This window comes from Indicator indicator, chromosome Z (genome assembly GCF_027791375.1).
Source record: "Indicator indicator isolate 239-I01 chromosome Z, UM_Iind_1.1, whole genome shotgun sequence".
NCBI classification, from domain to species: domain Eukaryota; kingdom Metazoa; phylum Chordata; class Aves; order Piciformes; family Indicatoridae; genus Indicator; species Indicator indicator.
Genome location: NC_072053.1, coordinates 11,541,474 through 11,561,907, shown reverse-complemented (window position 1 = coordinate 11,561,907; position 20,434 = coordinate 11,541,474). Strand labels below are relative to the sequence as shown.

General features: G+C 40.6%; 1 protein-coding gene across 1 annotated transcript in view; it reads right to left on the bottom strand.

Annotated features, from left to right (window-relative positions):
• Window positions 1-638: 638 nt before the first annotated feature.
• SKOR2 (SKI family transcriptional corepressor 2) overlaps window positions 639-20,434 on the bottom strand; it is a 26,097-nt gene continuing 6,301 nt past the window's right edge. Inside the window, exons 4-7 of the mRNA XM_054398062.1 lie at window positions 15,988-16,053; window positions 15,494-15,592; window positions 10,197-10,264; window positions 639-701 (exon numbers count right to left, since the gene is read on the bottom strand). Of these exons, the coding sequence (XP_054254037.1) occupies window positions 639-701; window positions 10,197-10,264; window positions 15,494-15,592; window positions 15,988-16,053 (296 nt within the window). The remainder of the gene's footprint in view (window positions 702-10,196; window positions 10,265-15,493; window positions 15,593-15,987; window positions 16,054-20,434) is intronic.

Sequence of the window (20,434 nt, the reverse complement as noted above, 5' to 3'; positions counted from 1 at the left end):
AAAACCAAAACCAGGTTCTTTTTAATGTTAAGGCTTCAGCACATGAAACTGAAATCTCTGAAGCTGCTGATGGAGAGTGTTTCTTCTAACTGAACGCTCCTAAAAAATATCCTTGAAAAACACAGTGCCAGGTTGAGGAAGATCCTGCACGTGGGCAGCAGAATAACTGCAGAAGACTGAGCTACAGAAGACAGTATCACCATAGTTCTGTAAAGCTCCCAAAATACACTGCCCTTTCCCAGAGCTGCAGCAGCTCCATTATGAGCAGAAACCTCCATCCCTACCTGCCTGTGTGTGAACTTTTACTGCATTGTGAATGCAAAGGTGTTTCCCTCTTTCCACTTGGCACCGCTTTCCAGAGCCAGAATGCAGAAGCACATGCTTAGGAGCTTAGACCCAGGATTCAGACAGCTGTCAACTCCCAGTCCTGGGGCAGCCCAGTGAAGCCTCAAAATTCCTATGACATGTCTCTTAACAGCTTTAAACCACAGCACAACACCTCCACAGACAGAGCTTTTAGACCAGAATCAGTAACATCAAGCAACAGAAAGATCCTCTTAATTCTTGCAAGTGCCTGCAAAGAAAACCACGATGTCCAGGTCAGACAGAGTAAGATCTCTTCTTTTACAAGCTCACCTTTAGCTTTTGCTGAGGTGTGCACCAAGCTTTTCTTTCCTGATCAAGCTTGCTGCATAGGGAATCTGCAATGACACAGAAACAAAGACATGGCTTTAAGTTGAGATTTTGCTAATGAGACTTCCAAGCTGGAATCCCTGTAAATTAAAGGTTTTGTTTGCCTCTCTACAAAATTTTAGGAAACAGTGCCTTAAATTAAATGATTGAACTCTTCACAAAACTGCAAGAATGTTGAAGCAGAAATAAAACTAGAATGGACCAAATTAAAACAACTGATCTTAAAATCCAATGTAGAAAATGTCATCCAATGCTTTATTTAGATCAGTTGCTGCCAAAAATTAAACTACCATCCATTCTGCTACCTGTGTGATGAGAAAAATCAGCTGTCTGAAACAGTGCAGGCAACATAACATTGATCCCTGCACAACTGATATACAGCAGGTTGGGAGTATGAGACTTCTTTTATTTATATCACCATAATTAGGAAATTCATAATGGTTATTTCTGACTTACACTAATCTGAGGGAAGCCACTGAAGTGGAACAAATAATTAAAGAAAAACAGAGAACATAGGCATATTAGGGAACAGTTATATTTAGAAACAAAGTGGGATGATGTGCACATGGGCTACTGGGAATGGAGTATGGGGATGCTCTTTTTCAGTCCTGGGCGTTTAGAATGCAACAAAACTAAATTGCTCTGAGATGTCTCCATAGCTGGGAATCTAACTGACTATAAATTCACTGTTCTTTGATATTGCCTTTTGGAAGGACGCTTGGAGGAAGTCAGGTTGAGATCAGAAAATCAGTGTCCCTGCACTCCCAGGTGCTGCTGCACACTGAGGTGATGTGCTTCTGCTGTCAGACATCTAGCATATATTCACAAACAATGTCAAATATATTACTGCAAGCTGACACCACCCCTGTGAGGACAGGCTGAGAGAGTTCAGCCTGGAGAAGAGAAGGCTTCAGGGCTTTCAGTACTTAAAAAAAATAGGGACAGACATCTTAGCAGGGACTGTTGTAGCAATGGAGGTGATGATTCTAAACTGTAGAGGAGAAATTTAGACTAGATATAAGGAAGGAAATTTGTTCACTGAGTATGGTGAAACACTGGTCCAGGTTTCCAAGAGATGTGATAGATGCTCCATCCCTGTCAACATTCCATGTGAGTTTGGATGGGGTTCCGAGCAACCTGATGTAGTTGAAGGTCCTTGCTCACTGCAGGGATATTGAAGTAGGTGACCTTTAAAGGTCCCTTCTAAACCAAATCATTCTATGATTCTAAGGAATAGGCTGGGCTGAAGTCAGGAGCAAGGCTCTAAGCTGCACAAACAGCAGAAGGAATAGACAGGCAAATGCACAGAATCTAGCTGACTTGCCCCAATCATTTAGTAACACATTAGAAGCATGTGCATTTACCTCCATACCTGGTACCTGTAGCTAACACGCATTCTTGTGCATCCCTCTTTTGGTTTTACTTACATTATGCCCACAATATATGAGGACGTTGTGTGAGTTGTGCTCAGTGTCTCTGTGCTGCAGTATCATCTTTCTCCATCCCTGCCTTTCTCAAGGAGGAAAAGAGCAGGCAAGGCTCAGGAAGAAGGAAGAAATGGGCATGGGCAGCTCAGGACTTAACCCTTTCATCTTTTGGGAACTCTGTCTGAAGCAGCAGCACCAGAAAGCTGTGTTTGCAAAGATGAGCTGTCTGGCTGAGTGAAAGGAGAAGCCTCTCATGAGAAAGCTGCTTCCCCACTGAACAGCCTTCAGGAAAGGGAAATGTGTGTGCATGAACTGAGATGCTCAAGCCACTGATGACCTGAAAACACAAGGTGTTCTGTCTGACTAGTCTTATAATTCCTACACTTGACAGAAGATAAAAGCCATAAACCAGGAAGCTTGCTGCCACATCCCCCCAAAAAACAGAGCTCTCCTCTCCACCAGGCTCTTGAACTGCCTTCCAGAGCAGTGTTTTCTAAGGCTAGAAAGTTCCTCTCCAAACAGCAGCAGAGAGGAGTTTGCAAACCACCTCTTTACTGCATCACCCATTTCCATAGCTTAGATTCAAAGGGAACTGCCTGAATAAGCACATTTCATCCTACACCCCTGATGCTGTACCAGCTGCTTTCTTCCTTTCTCCCACTCACAAGGGCCAACAGGCAACACCAGTCTGCACGGTCGCCAATTATATAGGACACGTCCCAAGCTGTACTGACCTAGATAAGACAGCAGTGCACATCCTGACAAACTGACTGCTCTTAATCCACTTCTCTGCTATACTGGGAACATCAGCATCTTTTCAATGTGTCAGTTTATCCATTCTCCTGGCAAAAAATGAAACTGAGGTGGGTGTTCAATAGGGAAATGGCTACTTTCTTCAAGAGTTAAATCACCTACAATGTCATCTTCTTGACAGCAGTACCTACAATGTCTGCTTGCTGATAGATGAGCATTGGATAACTCTGGTGCCACAGTGGAGTGGTATTTAAGGCTCTCCATGACAATATAGTCCCCTTCTGTGCAATCATAGTAACTTGCACTCAAACGGGCACAGAGATCCAATGCATGGTCTTTACCAAAGGGTGCACCACCACTGCCAGCAGTAATGGAAGTGCAGATAGTTTGATTTAAAGCAACAAGCATTCTGAGTCTTATGAGTATGTCCACATCAATAGGAAATACATGACAAGGGAAGCGGATCTGTGATGGAGAAATCCCCTGTATCCATACTGCATTTCTCTTGTTTCCTTTTTTATCTTTCAGGCTAGCTCTAGTCTGGTCCTAGGTAGAGATCACACATTAAGAGCAAGAGTACAATCCTGGAACACAGCGTCCTTGTTTGCACGCTCCGATTCTGTTCCACAACACGAACCAAAGCGCAGGTAACCAGATAGGACTCAGGATTAATTTCTAAAGCATGTGTCAGATCCCTGCTACACTTGGACATCAAAGTGTAGCTATCTGTACACCACTCTCTTTTGGAGATTTCATCTTTGCATGCCATCTCTACACAATGATACATCACCCTGATGTTTGTTACTTGAAGAGGGTATCTTCAGTACCCCAAAGCACTATTTTCTGATGAGTATCTATAGGTATTTACTTAATTCTCATTTCCAGAGAATGCACTGGAAATGACAGCCAGAAGACTGTCCAGCCCCCTAAACGCAAAGTACATATTTATGTAGGAAAGGAGACAGATGTGCAGCTTAACTGCCATTGGAAAACTTCATTTTTTGCACACATGGTGCTTATGGACAGAATGATGCTTGGGATTAAGTAGAAGAAAAAGCATGCACTGAGCCTTTGACAGCTGGAGGAAGAATCTCAGTGCCAATGGCATGCCCTAGAGTGTGAGATTCCACTATTGCCCTGTGAAAGTATTTACAGCTGTATGAGCTGAACAGAGACTCTTCCCCACTGGGTGGGCAGTGGCATGTGCTCAGAGCAGCACCAGTCCACTCAGGATGTGAGGCAATGCTGGAGCACACAGCCTCCATCCCCTGTACATTTAAGAAGTAGAGAACACCAATACCACAGAAAAATTATTTTGCCCACAGGCACTGGCAGAGTCTGGCTTATGGCTGGCACATACACATCTGTATTTTGTTCAGAATTTCTGCAGCTTCTAACATATAGGAATCTTTCACTTCTGTTTTTAACAGCCATTAATTCTACAAGGCATTTCTTTAACATTTGAATTTGAAAGAGGCACAGCTCCATCCTATTAACCCACAACATACCCTGACACATTGTCATGTCTCCATCACCTGCCTTAAAATGGCAGACAATGGCAAACAAAATTCTGCTAAAAACAGTACACGTCAGCTCACTTTTCTGTACACGGTCAGGGATGTGTATGCTACCTTTGGCATCAAAAGGACTGTTTCCATTTTGTACCACTAAATCTGGAGAGGAACTCCACCAAAAATCACATGAAGGTAACAGAACAAATGAAAACAAACCTACAGTATTATCCCAACTGCTAAAGCATAGAAGAAATTAATTACAAAAAAAATAAGCATTTTTTGTTTGTTTTGTTTTTTTCTTGGGTGGAGCAAAGCAATAAAATCTGTATTGGAATCTCTAAGACATAGTAGACACTGAGCTCCAGATATACCCTTTCACCTGTTGTTATCTGGGTGACAGGAAACAGGCACTTCAGCACCAAGATGCAGCTCAAGAAATCCAAGGGCCAGTCTGCTGAACAGATGTTTGTCTCTAATATTCTTATTGACATCACACAATCTAGCTGGACAACTTTGAGAAGAGGACTAAAATAGAAATCTCAAACAAACACTGCTATTTCCTATTTCCACTTCTGGAGTGACAGGCAATTCAATGACCAAGATCTCTGCACACAAATGTGGATGTTCCTTGTTTGTATGATGAATACATTAACTGTACAAAGCACCTACTTTCCTTATACAATCTAAAAGAGGAGTTAAACCTACTGGTGTTTTGCTTAATTATAGTAGGACCCAGGGGAACATGATCTCATGCCTTTGAAGATCTGCCAACATTACCACGTGGTAGACTTTTTCCTCTTTTAAACACTCCATATGAATCTTTAAAGATAAGGGTGAAAGATGATGCATAAATAGAAATCAATTTTGCAGGTAGATAGTTCCTGATTTATTTTATTGCCTGCGTCTTAAGAACAGAGTTGATTCAAGAGTAGGAGGCCAATAGTGGAGGACTTACAGTTAGATCCACTTCCGAGCTCTGAAAATTATTATTTGCCCAAAGTAAGGCTACTGAGGAGGAATTCAGTTCATGGAAGTATAAAGAAATTAAAAAAACAAACAAACAAAACAACACTTTCCACTTGAGCTGAAAATACAAGGGACTGCCTGCATAACTCACATGCCTCAAAGACCTGTTGCCTTCTACACCTACACAAAATGAGATGGATTGGTCACTGCCTGATCTTAGTTATCCAAGTAACTAAGGTTACTAAGGGCAAACAAACACCACCTTAGCTTTTCCTGACAGGTTACAACTGTGGTCAGTGCTTCTTGGGAATCTACAAACTACTTATTAGGGGATTCCTGAAAGGAAATTATAAAAAGCTAGGCTATTAGCAGGAGGCTTAAATTTGTTACTTGGTACTCTGCTTCTCTGTGGCAATGTTTTAGAGGGGTTCACAAAAATAGAACAGAATAAAAATTGCCATGCTGGGAATGCTGCTTCTGATCTTTTTCTCCCACCAGGCAGCTAAGAAGAAAATTTATGCTTTCAAAATCTGATCCACTAACACAGTTGCTTAGAAGACAATATGACAGATACAGAGCCTCAAAGAGGAGCTGACTCAGTGCTTTTGTTAGGCTGGCTGGGCCACCCTGACAGATGAATTCTGGTCACACTGGGCACAAACTGACAACTGTAAAGCCAGATGAGCTCTTCTGAGGCCATGCCACAGGTGCCATGTTAGAATTCACCCCAACCCACTGGTCAGTGATTTCTTCTCAGTGGCCACTTCTGTATGGCTTAATAACAGAAGCCAGATGATCCATGCCCAAATCCATATATAAAATCCATATTTTACATATGACCTCCAAGTACATGCACTGCACTTAGTCAACCTGGGAAACAACACTTCAAAATAAGAGGAAGAGAAAAATACACTCAGTGATTTAAGACCCATTTTGCTGTTAAATATGACGACTGTTTGCTTCCTGGCACAAAGAGGTTGGCAATACTTCCTGGTAGCTGCTCTGGACACTGAGCAACTCCCATCTCAACAGAAACTGCTGAGGGACACACAATGTCCCACTGCTCCAGCTACTTACTGAGCCTGGTAATGTCAAAAACATGAAGTGCAGAGTATACCCCTCACCTTCCCTATGATCTTAGCTTTCCTCCTGACTTTTAGGAAGCCATAAACCACTTTTATTAAAGTCTGAGCTTTAAAATAAAAGCTCATTGATTAAACACTGCTTTAACTGAGGCTTTTAGTGACGGCTGTAGTGAGGGCCAGGGAGCAGCAGAGGGCACCCGGAGCCCGCGCCAGCACCCTAGAGCTGTCACCCCACTCAGCGCGGCTGCCCTCCACACGGGGCTATTTATCATTGCCTTCTGCATTGCAGTTTCACAATGTCACCCAAGAACTCGGAGAAAAAGCAACATGTTTGGTGTTCAGTACTGGCTGGGCATGAAGCACTACCCGCAAGCAGTCCTTTCTGTGTAACAGTCAGGTTACAGCAGGTGTTTGCAGTAGAAACTTTTCAAATGCAATTATATTTGTTTCACTTTTACATGCTTATCTTCAGCTAGTTGCATTCCAGACATTCCTGACACATCAAACACACCAAGGCAGTTTGTTTTAACATCTGACTACACAGTTGTGCAGCTTCAAGAATTACAGTTCAGGGCAAGTGAAACTATGATCCTGGTTGCCAAAACTAAGCTGCCTCTGGTACACACTGTTACAAGAGATGTCTTCATGATCATGGACAAGTCTTCAGGAAGGACTAGTTTAAGTTGTGCAACCCCTCAGTAGTAAGAAGAGACAAAAGAAAACTGACTCTGTGCACTTACATTGTTTGCAAATTAAAAAAGCAATTACACCAAGTTCTGTGGCTAGTTATACCAGCACATTTTGAGCTCAGTACTACAAAGGTATACACCTATGAAGCTGTAAATCAAATGAAGAGTTAAGTATGCATTAAGCGTTTTTGCTTTTCTCTTTGCAATTCTGTGGTAACAAGAAACTTAGATGAAGGCAGCTCTGTTAAAGTGGTAGTATCACATCCCAGGTGCATATAAAACAAAATAACCTGCCTCTTAAGAACAAAACAACCACCAAACAAAATCCAAAGCAGCTATATTTTTTTCTGTATTCTGCAGTAAAAGCTGTAATTCGTCCATGCCACAACCCACAAAGGCCAAAGGAGTTCTATCGTTAGCACATTCAGCTCATGAATCTTAATTCTAGATATGACCATGCAAGATATATTCACATTAATGAATAAAATTAACTGCACAGATTATCACATCAAAAGTGCTGATTCCATTTCAGTCATTAAACCAAACATTACTGAGTATTGCTGCACCTGTGCCTAAGACCAATAAGGAACTTAGCCTGTCTGGTCTCAAAACACTTAAGTTGGAACCATTCATATAAGAGAGAGGGATTGAGCCCTGAAGAGGCAGAGCTGGGATCTGCTTTTCTCTACACCCCCAAACAGGTGGAAAATATCAGTTTGAGCATGCACTGGCTGACAGGTCAAACTTTGGTCTGTTGCTGCCCCCCTGAAGTTCCTCACCCAGTTTACAGCTGCCAACCCAAAGGTGGTCCCAGACTAACATATATATAAGGGCAAGCACATATATTGACCTTTGTCAACCCACCATCTATGGATCAAGCAAGACAACAATACTGGGTCTAAGGGTGATGAAACCTCTCTGTTTTCTATCTTGCTGTTCTCCCTCTCTTTTACTCTCAAATTTCTTCTACTTGTTTTGTTATCCTTTTTTTTGATAGATGTCGCCTAGTTTGTTGTAAAGCGGTTGATAAGGAAATAACTCTTCTGCCAAAGTGCCCTTATCCACAACACTTGTTGATAGTTGTTAGAAAAAGAAACAATAAATTGTTTTGTTTTTTTCCTCAGGGTCACTGTCATGACTGTACTGCTGTTTCAGCCCTGACAAGCAAGTGCAGTCCTCATTGTCCACTAAGTGGGACAAGGCATTTGACTTTCAAAATGTGACTCTTACTGCCCTTGCAGACCTGCCAGGCAGGCTTAGCCCATTCATAGGGTTACAAAGATTCACCTCCCTCATCATCCACCTAGTGGGATGAGATAACCCTGCTTAAAAAACACACTTTTTTCAGCAGTCTCTTCATTTTTCATGAGCAAACATTCTTTAATTGGTCTCACTGATAACTGGGAGGGATACCTAAATGTGAGCAACATTCAGCAATAATTAGGCAGCCACAGTTAGTGATGAGATCTTGAACTGTCAGTGCAGTACCTAAGGTGTTTGAACTGTTCTCTGTAAGTACAGTCAGGAAGCTCTGTTTAACGATTAAATGACTAGTATTTCAGTAAGTGAAAAGGGTGTGAATTACATGATCATATTTCTTCTCCTACCCAAAAAACACAATACACTGAACCTTGTGATTCCTCCTCATCTTTGGGAATCAGAAAAAAATCATCACAGCTGGCTCACTGGAGGTCTGGGATATCCAGTTTCAGAACTTCACAACTGGCCCACAAAGGGAATGGCAGAGATGACCTGTTCTCTCTCTGAGAGGGAAAGTTAGTTAGCCCCAAGCTCAGCTGACACATGAGATAAAGGCTGAAGCGGGCCCACAAACTTTGTACTTAAATGTGTTTCAAGTAGGAATCAAACAGGTCACCAGCATCAAGTCCAAAGCAGCAGCAGAAGTACTGCAACAATGCAATTCATAGATTGAGCCTGGCATTGGGACACAAAGGAGAGCACAACAATGCGTTAAAAGAAAATAATGGAGAGCAGCACCAAAAAAAAAAGATGTTCAGGACTTAAATTTCCTCCGCAAACATTCTCCTCCATCTCTCATTGAAATCTCTCAAGTCAGCAGGATCAGGGAGCAGGAACATTCAGCTGGTCTAAAAATAAGGCACTCCTAAGTGCCTCTAAACACAGGTGCACAAGTTTGACAATCCTGGCCTTCAGCTTTATTTTATGTTCCAGCCCATCAATTAGAAAATGACAGTACCAGGAGGCTCAACACCTTCCCTGCACCAGGGTTTGTGACAAATATGAGGAAAATTTAGATGCTTGAGCATGACTCGGGTAAGTGGGGATATTTTTGAGGCAAGTCTGCCTCAAAAAAAATCCTCTTGAGAACACCAGACTGATCACAGACAAAGCACTATCAAGAAACGAGCATAAGCAGACAGCCTCCCATTTGTTACAATGCTCTCCTTCTTAAAACCAGACTAAGCAACATCTGAGTAAGAAACAACTTCATATATTTCACCCCTTGCATTCCATTGGGTTAGGTACATCAAATTTTCAAGACAGCACAGTTGTATGCAATGATCTAGAGTTACATTTACACACAGGAGCAAAATCCCTGTCAATTTTAAAACAACAAGCAAGAGACCAAACAGGAACGTGTGCCTGCAATCCTTTACTGCTAAATTAAGCACTTCTTCTGGGAAATGAAACTTGGAAAAGATACCCATCCTAAAGTCTATTTACCACTGAGAAGCTGGCCTTGCAATGACTGAGGTCTGAAAAGCACTCCTTGGAAACTCCTACAAGGTAGAAACATTTCACTCCTTAAGGTTTAAGTTTCACTCTGAAGAAGCACCTTTCATTTTTGAGTCAACACATTGTGTTTAGTTGAAACATGAAGACCCATCTGGTTACAATATGAAAGTAAATCTCCAGGTAATTAGACTAAACCAGCTGAGAACTCCATCCTTACATCTTGCTAGCATAAGGTACGACAAGGTTGGTAATGGTACATACACATGGCTCACAAAGGAGAAGTTTGAGGAGTGCATTTAAGAAACATAAAGTGACAGCTCATAACAGTTTCAGCAGAGAAAACAGACTTACAATTTGTAGCTGCTGTACCATTTCTTCTCTGTATGCCAGTTCCCGCTTCATCTGATCTTGAAAATTATCTACAAGAGGGCAAGAGGGGAAAAAACCCAAACAGATACAGTAATTAAAACAGAGACCACACTGCAGAACTGATATAAATCAAATTAAATCAAACCGAGTCACTACTGAGGAACCATGAAGCACTATGAAGCCTTTCACCCAATTAAAACAGGCACCTAACAAAAACTTACCAAGTAGGAGACACTATAGGTAACAGAAAAACTGGGAAAAAATGGATTCAGCTAATTCCCTAATTAGCAAATGTAGACTATTAAGTTTCTGTTGCTATAATTTATTCCCACAGTTATTTTTTCTCAATGGGCAGGAGCCTGCAGTCATTAGTCAAACTTGTGCCAGTACTGAAGGAGCAAAATCAGTTCTGCTTTGCTTTGGCACCAATCTGTTGACATCAACAGTGAAGTCCAAACATGTGAGGAAAGGAAGCATTCAAGGATGCAGAATTTGCACTGTAGCTTGTAACACAGTGCTGATGGCTTTGAACAAAACTCAAGCTAAAGCTCCATAAACAATGACACAGAACCCAGAATGGAAAAAGTCTTTGAGAGAGAGATCCTAAACAGCTTGGTTACAGGACAGGCCAGCCTCTCTGCACCAGTATCAGCTCCTTCCCTTACTTTCCTCCTCAGCAACATTTCAAACAAAATTTGACTTGGTAGAAGATTAACTGTGTTTCATAACATTGCTTTTGGAGGGTGGGAAAAAGAAAAATACTAAGAAGAACTACTTAAATTAAGCAAGTAACTTGGAGACTGGAGTGATGGAGACCTAGGTGCAACGATGGGCTATTAAATGGAAGAAGAAAACCACTGCAACCAACATCATTTTAATATGGGCAACAAACTTGTCCCGACTACAGAAGAAGCGAGGTGAATACCAACACCTCAACATCCAGACCTTGGAGAAGACAACTACAATGCCAAGGCAGCTAAAATAGTTTATTTACAACCAACCAACTAAAAGGATTAAATAGTCAGGTTTGTTGCTGGGACATTAGCCCAGGACTCTGGAAGCCTGGATTCTGCTGGACTCTCTGCACTGGTCTCTTCATGAATCCCTTCAGCACCACTAAAGCAGGAATAATAGCACTGCTTTACCTGCCAAGTGTGTCGGGAGGATTAGCGGATTAAATGACTGTGGGATACATTGACAGCACAGTAATGGGAGTCACAGAAATACCTAAATACACAAGGATTTGAGTCCATGTGAGGACGAGTGCCTCCTATTAATACTCTGTGTCCTCGTGCAGTGCTGGGAACTCACCCACTTCCCACCTCACCATAACCTCTCAACTCCAAAAGCAGAAAATCAATGAGCAGTTGCAGCACGGTACAGTAGAGGCAAAGGTCGTAATTTGCCTGTGGGGAAAGGGGATGTGTCCCCATTAAAGTGTGGGCATAGGAAGGGGCTGGAAGAAAAGTACAAGGGGGAACTCTCTCACACAAGCATTTTGCCCTCTAAACAATCAGTGAAAGTTGTTTAAAAGGCAAGGAGGCACTTTAGAACATAAAACACCAACAAAACAAAGAAAGAGGGAGAAAACTTGTCAGGCTGAAACCGTCAGCAGTCCAGCACAGCCACACAGAAAAGGACATGACATTATTTTAATAACATTCGTCAAATTTCAAGTTAATATCCACAGAAATTTTCAGCTTATTTACTCTGCTCCAACTTGAGCAGAAAAAGAAGCTGACTGAAACAAACAAGTTTGCGATTCTTCTCTTCCTGGCCCCCAAAAAGCTGTGCTGTATAAAAACCTTTAGTGATCGCCTCTTGCCCTGATTACACTAAAGGCTGATAGAGCTGTGCTACCTTCTACGTAGGACCTCCACTTTCACTCTGAGTAGGCTACAAGGAGATGACTTCCTTCCCTCTTCCACTCTTTACTCCTGACCGCCTCTTCACAGGCCCTTCACCTCTCGGAACAAACAGCTCAGAAATCTTGCTCAGTCCTGCACTGCAAACGTCCAAGCTCATGGTGGAAATGAGGTGTTCATGGTAAGGACAGCAATTTTTCCAGCAGCATTTATCTGAATCTGGTCACTCAGAGACAAAGCTATGAGCAAGACCCAAGAGAAACCATATAAATATTTAAATAGTTTTCTTAACACAAAGTTAAATAACTATCTAGACTATGTCTCCACCATTTTATTACCTCACTGATAAATTCAGCTGGACAAAATGCATGCAAGCCAACACTAAAAGTACATACCATCACAAGGTTCTGGAAGAATATGATGTCACCACACACAGCACTCACATTTCTATCAAGGCAGCAAATTCTTTCATTTTCTTCAAGTAATCTGACCTTTTTAATTTTCTTTGAGTGATGTCTGCATTGAGAGACCTTATGTGCAGCTTGCAAGTACAACACCCCAACATTAAGGTGCAAATAGCAGAAGATAGTCTGCTGTTCTATAAATTGTTACAGGCTACATGTCAAGCAGGTCTAGCCATAGAGAAGTGAGCAGCATAGTACTGTTAAATAAGCTTGCACATATCAGTTCTCATTTAACAGTAATTTCCAGGAGAAGACATGGAAACCAAACACCACTTACACACAAGGCAGCATAGCACTTCTGTGGGTGATGGTTTGATGCCATTAATGCGTAATGCCCCAAATGTGCTCAGTTCCAAATACAAGACCCCCAAAAAGGTAACTCTGGAGTTAACTCCTGGAAACCCAACAGGAGCATGTCCTAGAGAGACACGTGTCTCACATATTGCCTCCCTGCTGAAACGGGGATGAATTTTCTCCTTACAAAAAAGGTTGAGAAGACTTAAATCCAAAACGCTTATTTATCCACAGACAGTGTGGATAAATAAGAAAACCACTACCAGCTGTGGGAGTGAAAATTACCCTGCCAGTGTGCTCTTATGTGCACAGATGGGACAGAGATCCAGTCCCCATGGCCACTGAGCCTGATGCTACATGAGCCAGACTGGGAAATAAAGGCTATTACCTTCCTTCTCTTCCCTCTCTCCTACAGCCTCCTCAAGTGTCTCCAAGCCATGATAAATCCATCAATACAATTTTAAATTTACCTCAGCTTTCCTTTAGTTGGGAAAACCTGGCAAAACAGTTTGGCCAAACCCCTCCTGACTCCTTGACTGAGTCCTCCTGACCAAAAAGGAGCTGCCCTGTGTGGCAGTGAGAGCCTGGAAGAGATTGTATCTCTTTTGCTGGAGCACACACTGCTCTAGAGGACAAACTGCACTTACTAGATTTTACACTTACTTGTTTTACAAATACCCTTTTTTCTGGTACTATTACACATGCAGGGGGTGTGTTATTTTGGTAAATCTAAATCTGTATATAGGTTTTACGGTCACTTGTATATATTGTTTATGGCACATTGTCTGTTTTCTATTTTAATCCTGAAGAAAATTGACCACTACTTTGTGGTATGCTGAAACCACATATTTTTCAAGCCAGCATGCACAGTCGCCACTTCCTTGGTCGGCCGTATGTGTTCTTTTATTTGAATTGTATTTCATGTGGTTTCATTGCTCTGTTTATTTACATGGCAATGACAGAGCATTAATTCTACTGTAGAGGAACAAAAGAATAAATGAGTGACCTGAATGGCAAAATTCCAAGATGCCAGTTCACCGATACCACACCATCAGTGTTTTGATCTACACAAATGATTTTAAAATTACCTCACTCCCAAACCCCAGTAATGACTGAATCTATATTGAAGGATGAGGTTATCCTTCTTTCATTAATATCTGTATCACCTCAGGCAGCTCTTCTCCTTTATTTATGACGCTGTCCACATCTTTCAATATTTGGGCTAAAGGTGGAGTCATTCCCAGAGTCCTCATACTTTCCTGCTTCCCTGAACTTACTCTACCTGATGCTATAGAAAAGGGAAAATTATGTTTTCTTTAAATAACAGTAAAGTGCCATCTGTATTCCCACCTTTTCTGGCAATCCAGGGAGGTGCAACAGTGGGTTGTACTGGTAATACAGGTTTTTTGTCCCTTCAGTTTCTACAAAGGAACTCAGAGGACTAACAAAAAAGAGAGTTTTTGAACTCTTCAAGAAACTATGACAAACCAACACAGGAACATTTTGCACTGAGCGCTGGCCAGACATTTGAGTCCTGAAGGAGTTAAGAAAAGTTAGCAAGGGGCAGAAGAAACTGACAATCAGTCTTTGAGAGTCTTAAATCTCTCTTGGCTTGCTGCAAGTCAAGTAACTTTGCAGTGCTCCGTATGGGTATAGTCTCACAGGAACACAAGGACAAAAAGCAAAGAGTTTTAAACAGAACTCATAACATCAACAGCAGGAAAACATTGAATAGAAATACTGCCAGACCTCCTTTGGACTTCACAAAGCAGAAAAGGTTGGACTCAAATATGCTTTTTCCTTTAGCCTGCATTTAATACTGAAGGGCAGACTAGGCAAGTAACTGCAAAGCTGTAACATCCAGGGATGTGAAAGCCTGCAGGACAGTACTGATCTCTGCGTGCTGCTGCATGACAAGTGGTCAGAAAGCAATGGAGATGCCCTGATCACTCCAGATCTGTACCACTACATTCATTGCATTTTGGAGAGCCCTGAGTGTGTCTTCTTGCACACTTTGCCCTGTTGCTGCCAGTGTAACTCAAAAGACCTCAATCAATATGTATTCTTCCATAATGCTATGCACACAGTTCAATTTTCTGGCAGCTTCATGAAAACCCTATTAAGTGTCCATTTTGTTTTCTCTTATATAACCCATGTTCAGAACATTCCATCACCCCTGGATACCAGCACCCCATTGATCAGCTCTGGTGGAAGCATCATCTCAAACAGCTCATCTCAAGAGCAGAAACCCAAACAGGTCTTCCGCTCCTTAAACAAAAGCTAAATCAATTCTCCAGTATCAGCCAGAACCACCTAAAGATGACTACAAAGTCCCCTGTCTCCAAAAGCCTCCAATAAACTAAGACCACAGACATCACTGAATCTCAAGAAATCCCTGACATGTTTCTGTTTACTCACTGTATTTGATGTTATCAAAACCAATAGAATGCACACCAAAATAGGCATCCAGCTTCAGATTCTCTCTAAAAAGTCCTGCTTGGACAGTGTGTAAAGCCACAGCAGGATTGCCATCAACCTCAGCAGAATTAAGCCAAAGATCCCGGCAACACAATTCAGAACATACTTCTTTCACTTTAACAACGTGAAAACAACCACCCACCCACAAATAACACCAAACCACAGGCATGTGTCTTACTGAAGACTGGGAAGGATGCATTTCCTTTCAACACCTGGAATTCCTGTTCTAGTCTTCTCCGTAAGTCGATCTGTTCAAACAAAACCTTCTGGAGTTCTTCTAGCAAAGAGAAAAGAAAAGTGGTTTTGCTAATCTGTATAAATAATTCTTGAAAGAACAGTTGCAGAGCAATTCATTACTGTAAGACAAAATATTTTAGCAGTTATAAAAGAAATAAAAAAAAGTGTTGCATAGACCTACAATAGATTTTGTGCAGAAAGCCATGAATATAAATCAATGTAATATATTATTTTAAAGTATTATATTATGGTGTCATGTATTGATTGATATATATGCATTAATCTCAATTATATCCACCCAAAGGTCCATATATTATTCATATGGTACTTGACAAGCTTAAAATATGGTGCAGAACAAAGTGCCCCCTATTATCCTCATATTCTATTAAAACAAAGAGTAGCTTTCATAATGTAAAAGGCCCTTATTTATTTTACCTTTTCCCATGTTTTCTACATCCTTCTTCAGAGAATGAGGTGAATTGGTTTCTTGTGTGTGTTCACCTTAAAAAAAGCAAAAGAAAAAAAGTTACTGAGTTACTTTTCATCAGTGTTGTCCTCACCATGCAACTGCTTCTGAGAATCTGGAGGGAAAAAGAAAAATCCAGAAAGCATAAGATTAAGGTTTATCTACATATCTCTGTGTGAATAACATAAACGTAGGCAGGACTTGCATCTGCTTCTAGTTTAGTAAAGTACTTACCTACAGCACAGCCTCCTGCAGACAAGACTCGGTGTCTCCTCAATACCTAGGAGACCTCTGCTTCCACATCTGCCAAGCTGATCCCTGCTTTCCCTCTAACCTCTTGAACATGCTCTTATTCTGGAGAATGACTAGGAGGCAAGGTGAGAATCAGGCGGAGGCTTATCTACAGTCTCACCTCCTCTCTTCACAATGAGAAGTCCATCCTATCTACCTGGGCAAAACCCTGTTTCAAAATCCACAGGTAAAATCCTTTTTGCATCAGCCCCTCTGCCTTCATGAAGGTCTTTATCATCTTCTAGAGCTCTGTGGCATGAGCTTGTTGTAACAGGATATAATGTATACCCAGCTGAGGAAAAACTGATGTTAGCGGCACTTGCATCTAAAGGATACATCTGAGGTCAACCAAGCATCTAAAGGATACATCTGAGGTCAACCAATTCAGAGAATTCTGTCTTAAGTTGCTTGTGTAACTTTTAATCATAGAGGAGTACAGAATTTTCTAGATAACACAATTTTACTAGTTCTAGATATGTGCACACACTACTTATTCCAGTCTTTTTACTTTGCAAATAAAATAAAATAAAATAAAATAAAATAAAATAAAATAAAATAAACCGACACAAAACTATGTTAAGTTCACCTGGATGACTTAGACATGAACCTTCTTACAGAAAGGGCTATTTTAAACTATCCTCTGGAAAGGGAAAAGTTTCCTTTCATTTGTATGAATAGCATTTGGAAACAAAAAACTATTAAAAAACGCTTTAAAAAGAAAAAATAGCACCGTAGCAAAAATAAATGGGAGGCTTTCTGTTATTTACAGGTGAAGTAGAAATGGTTCTCAATAATTAGGAAAATATTTTATAAATAATCTATTATTGAACAAACTGGGCTAATTCTTGTCTTAGTCCAGCCAGTAAATGCACAGCATTAACTCTACTGCTGAGCAATCACAAGATAGACACACAGGTAAAGCTGCTCATGTGTTTCTGTGTTTGGAACAAGGAACGGTGGAGGAAATACCTTGCAGTTTCTTGAAAATATAAAGCCATCGCAGGACAAATAAGATAGCAGATAAAGAAACTTAAAACACTTGTATTATCACTGTGCATTTGACAGCAGGTCATCACAGTAAGCTAATTGTGAAGACGCATTAGAAAGTCTTGGCTTATATATAGCCAGAAATCTTTCTGTAAAACATTCATGTTTTTAAGTATCAGTGTGTTCTGAAATCCAGTAAACCTTGCAGTAAATGAAACACATCCAATAGCTATGCATTTGAGCATCTGCTGTCTCTTCATTCCTTAAAAAAAAGCAACCACTCATTCAGACATATACAATTTAAGCAAACTGATACCTGCTGCCAGCAATTCCATTTTAAAAATGTTTGTGTAACACGATGATTTAAAAAAAATATTTTTGGATGATATTTGATATAAACAACGTACTTTCTACAGGTAAGTTTTCTCACCACACTAAAAAGAAACAGCAAGCTTAAAAATATGTCATGTTTTGGGCAGTGGTTTGAGGTGTTTCCATTATGTAACAGGGTCTTTTTTCTTTTTTTTTTTAATAGAATTCTATTTGAAACAGGATTGCTAACAAAAGAAGTATTTTGTTAGATAAATTAGGGTTCACAAATGAAAATTAAAGAAAGACTAATTTAATTTTAGAAGGGATATTTACTGAATTATAAATACTAATATATTTTTCCTATCAATTCCTTTCATTGAGGCATCCTTTTCTGAATGATTTATATGCAATTTTGAGGAATAACAGACTAAGACAGAAGGTAACTGGATTTTTCAAGGAGAAGGAAGAAAAAGGCAAAGAAAATAGATCCTACAACAGAGTGTGCCAGCAACATAGCTCTTCCCTACTTGCTTGGTTGAGCTTCCAGGGCTATATGGTGGCTTGAGGCTGTCAGTTTGTTGGGACTGAAAGAATTGCATCAAAATGAAAATGAGGGCAGGTAGCATGAAAGAAAAAAAAAATCCAGCACCTGCAGCTCCCTAACTAAGCTGCCAAAAACTTATCAGCACATCCCAAATCCTTGCCCCTGAAATAAGAACAAGGCAGGAACACTGAAGGTATTTAAAAGCAAAACCCAGCATACACAGTGTTTTTAAACTGCTTTCTGAGGTTCAGAAAAAGCCTTGACATTATTATTGTTAACGGTAATAACAATCAGATGGGTTTCACCTTTCTAGTCCCTCTGAAAATGATAATCAGGAGCCTGTTCTTCTCTGTTTTTCCACACTTCCCAGAGGCCTCATCATGTGTTGTGTACTGCTCTACCTTAATTGAAAGGGAGGAGGTATTGAATATTTAACCAGCTTCCTTTCTCTTAAATGTTAATTAAAAGCTAAATAGATGTTTAAAAACAAACAAACAGAAAGCCCAAAGAATTTTAATCAGTCTAAGAAAAAATCACTTCCCCTTCTAATAGCTCCACCATAACTCTCTTGGGCCTTATCTACACACAAACTTGGAGCAGTATTTAAAACACCAGCACTGAAAGCTGTGCAACCCCCTGGTACAGACACCTAAGTTTTCTTTAAGAGAGGCTTATTTAAAATATTTTTCAGAAAAAAAATCAAACTGTACCTCAACTGTCTCGTGGCTAGGAAGAAAAGGGGATGAAGAACTCATTGCACTGCCTCTGCTCAGGCTTTTGGTACCTCTACTCTTCCCAATGAGCTGCAGGCCACAGGCATTGGAATAAAGGTTAATGGGTTGTATGTTATAGAAATGGCTTTCTTAACCTGGAATGTGAAGATTCACTCATAGAAAAAAGCAGAAATTACATCTGTGAGTAGACACATCTCAAACTACTCTATTAGTACTCTGAAAACTAGAAATCCTCAGCTCTTGTGATGCTATGATTTCATTAGCTCTGTACCCACGGAATAGTTAAGATTTTAATTTTTAAGACAAAAAAATGAACATAAACCATTCTAAATTCACTCTCCCCCAAATAAAGACACATTGCCCTCACTGTATAAATCCAAACCAGACACAGCCAGATTACTTCTTCTTGCTGTGCCACCTAGAACAATCTCCTGCAATCCTGTCTCAGGAAGCTCTCAAAGTATTCTTCAAACAGCTGCTAAAAATTTCCATGCTGGTCCAAGCAACCCAACTATATCAAAGGGCAACTGATTTGTCCAGCACAGAGCTCCGACGGACCAGGAATGTAACTCTGCTCTCCTGACTATCCACCTGGTGCCTTGTCCCCAACTTAACACACTACAATTCTCACTACATCTGCAGTGCCAGACTGCCCCTACCAAAATCAGCCCACTCGTTCTTATATCCACTTCAGCCCTATTATTCCTGACCAGTGCTTCAGCACTGCAGAGCACACTGCACCTGCCAACCAGCTCTGCAGGACACTTCTACCAGGCGAGCTTTACTATTATGAAGTCCACAGCATTGATGGTCTAACATAACTTAAATGTCCACTGCTATTTTTAGCAGGAAAGAGAGCTGTCTGCAGACACAGAGACCACAGTGGTGAAGATGTTGCTATATTCTGGGTATAAGCATACATACAATTTAAAAATACTGGCAAATGTCTACTGGTGGACTTTTGGACCTCCAAAGGCTCCATCTATATTTGAAATTAATCGCTCGCTTTAAGACACACACAGTTCTTGTGTGTGTCCTGAGGAAATCCTACTCTTACTGAAAATATTCGTGCATCATGCATATTCATGCTGCTTTGGGAGGTAGTAATCAATAGGATAATCAGGACTTGGGAAAATATACCCATTTCAGGAAACTTAATAAGCACTTTTCTGTAAGTGCTTTTCTGTACTGCGGCTCCTGTATAGCCTTACAAACTCTGAAGTTTCACATGTTAATTTGCCCGGAAGTGGTTTGACTCTTAAAAAAAAATAATTCTTTTTTTAAATAGATCAAGGCTCATTTGATTAAAAAACATCCAAGCTGAAGTAGTAACAGATAGAGAAGAATTTCAGGATTTTGAATGGAATATGCAAAAACTGTAACCAACTTTAAAATATTAAATGCTTTACAGAGAAAATGAATCAGTTGGCTGATGCATAAGTCTTGCATAAATCTGGAATCTTAAAACCACAAGAGCTAGAAAATGTTCAGTTCTTGGTTTGTTCTAAATGGAAGGTAATACTCTCACCAGATTCCAGAACATAGGGC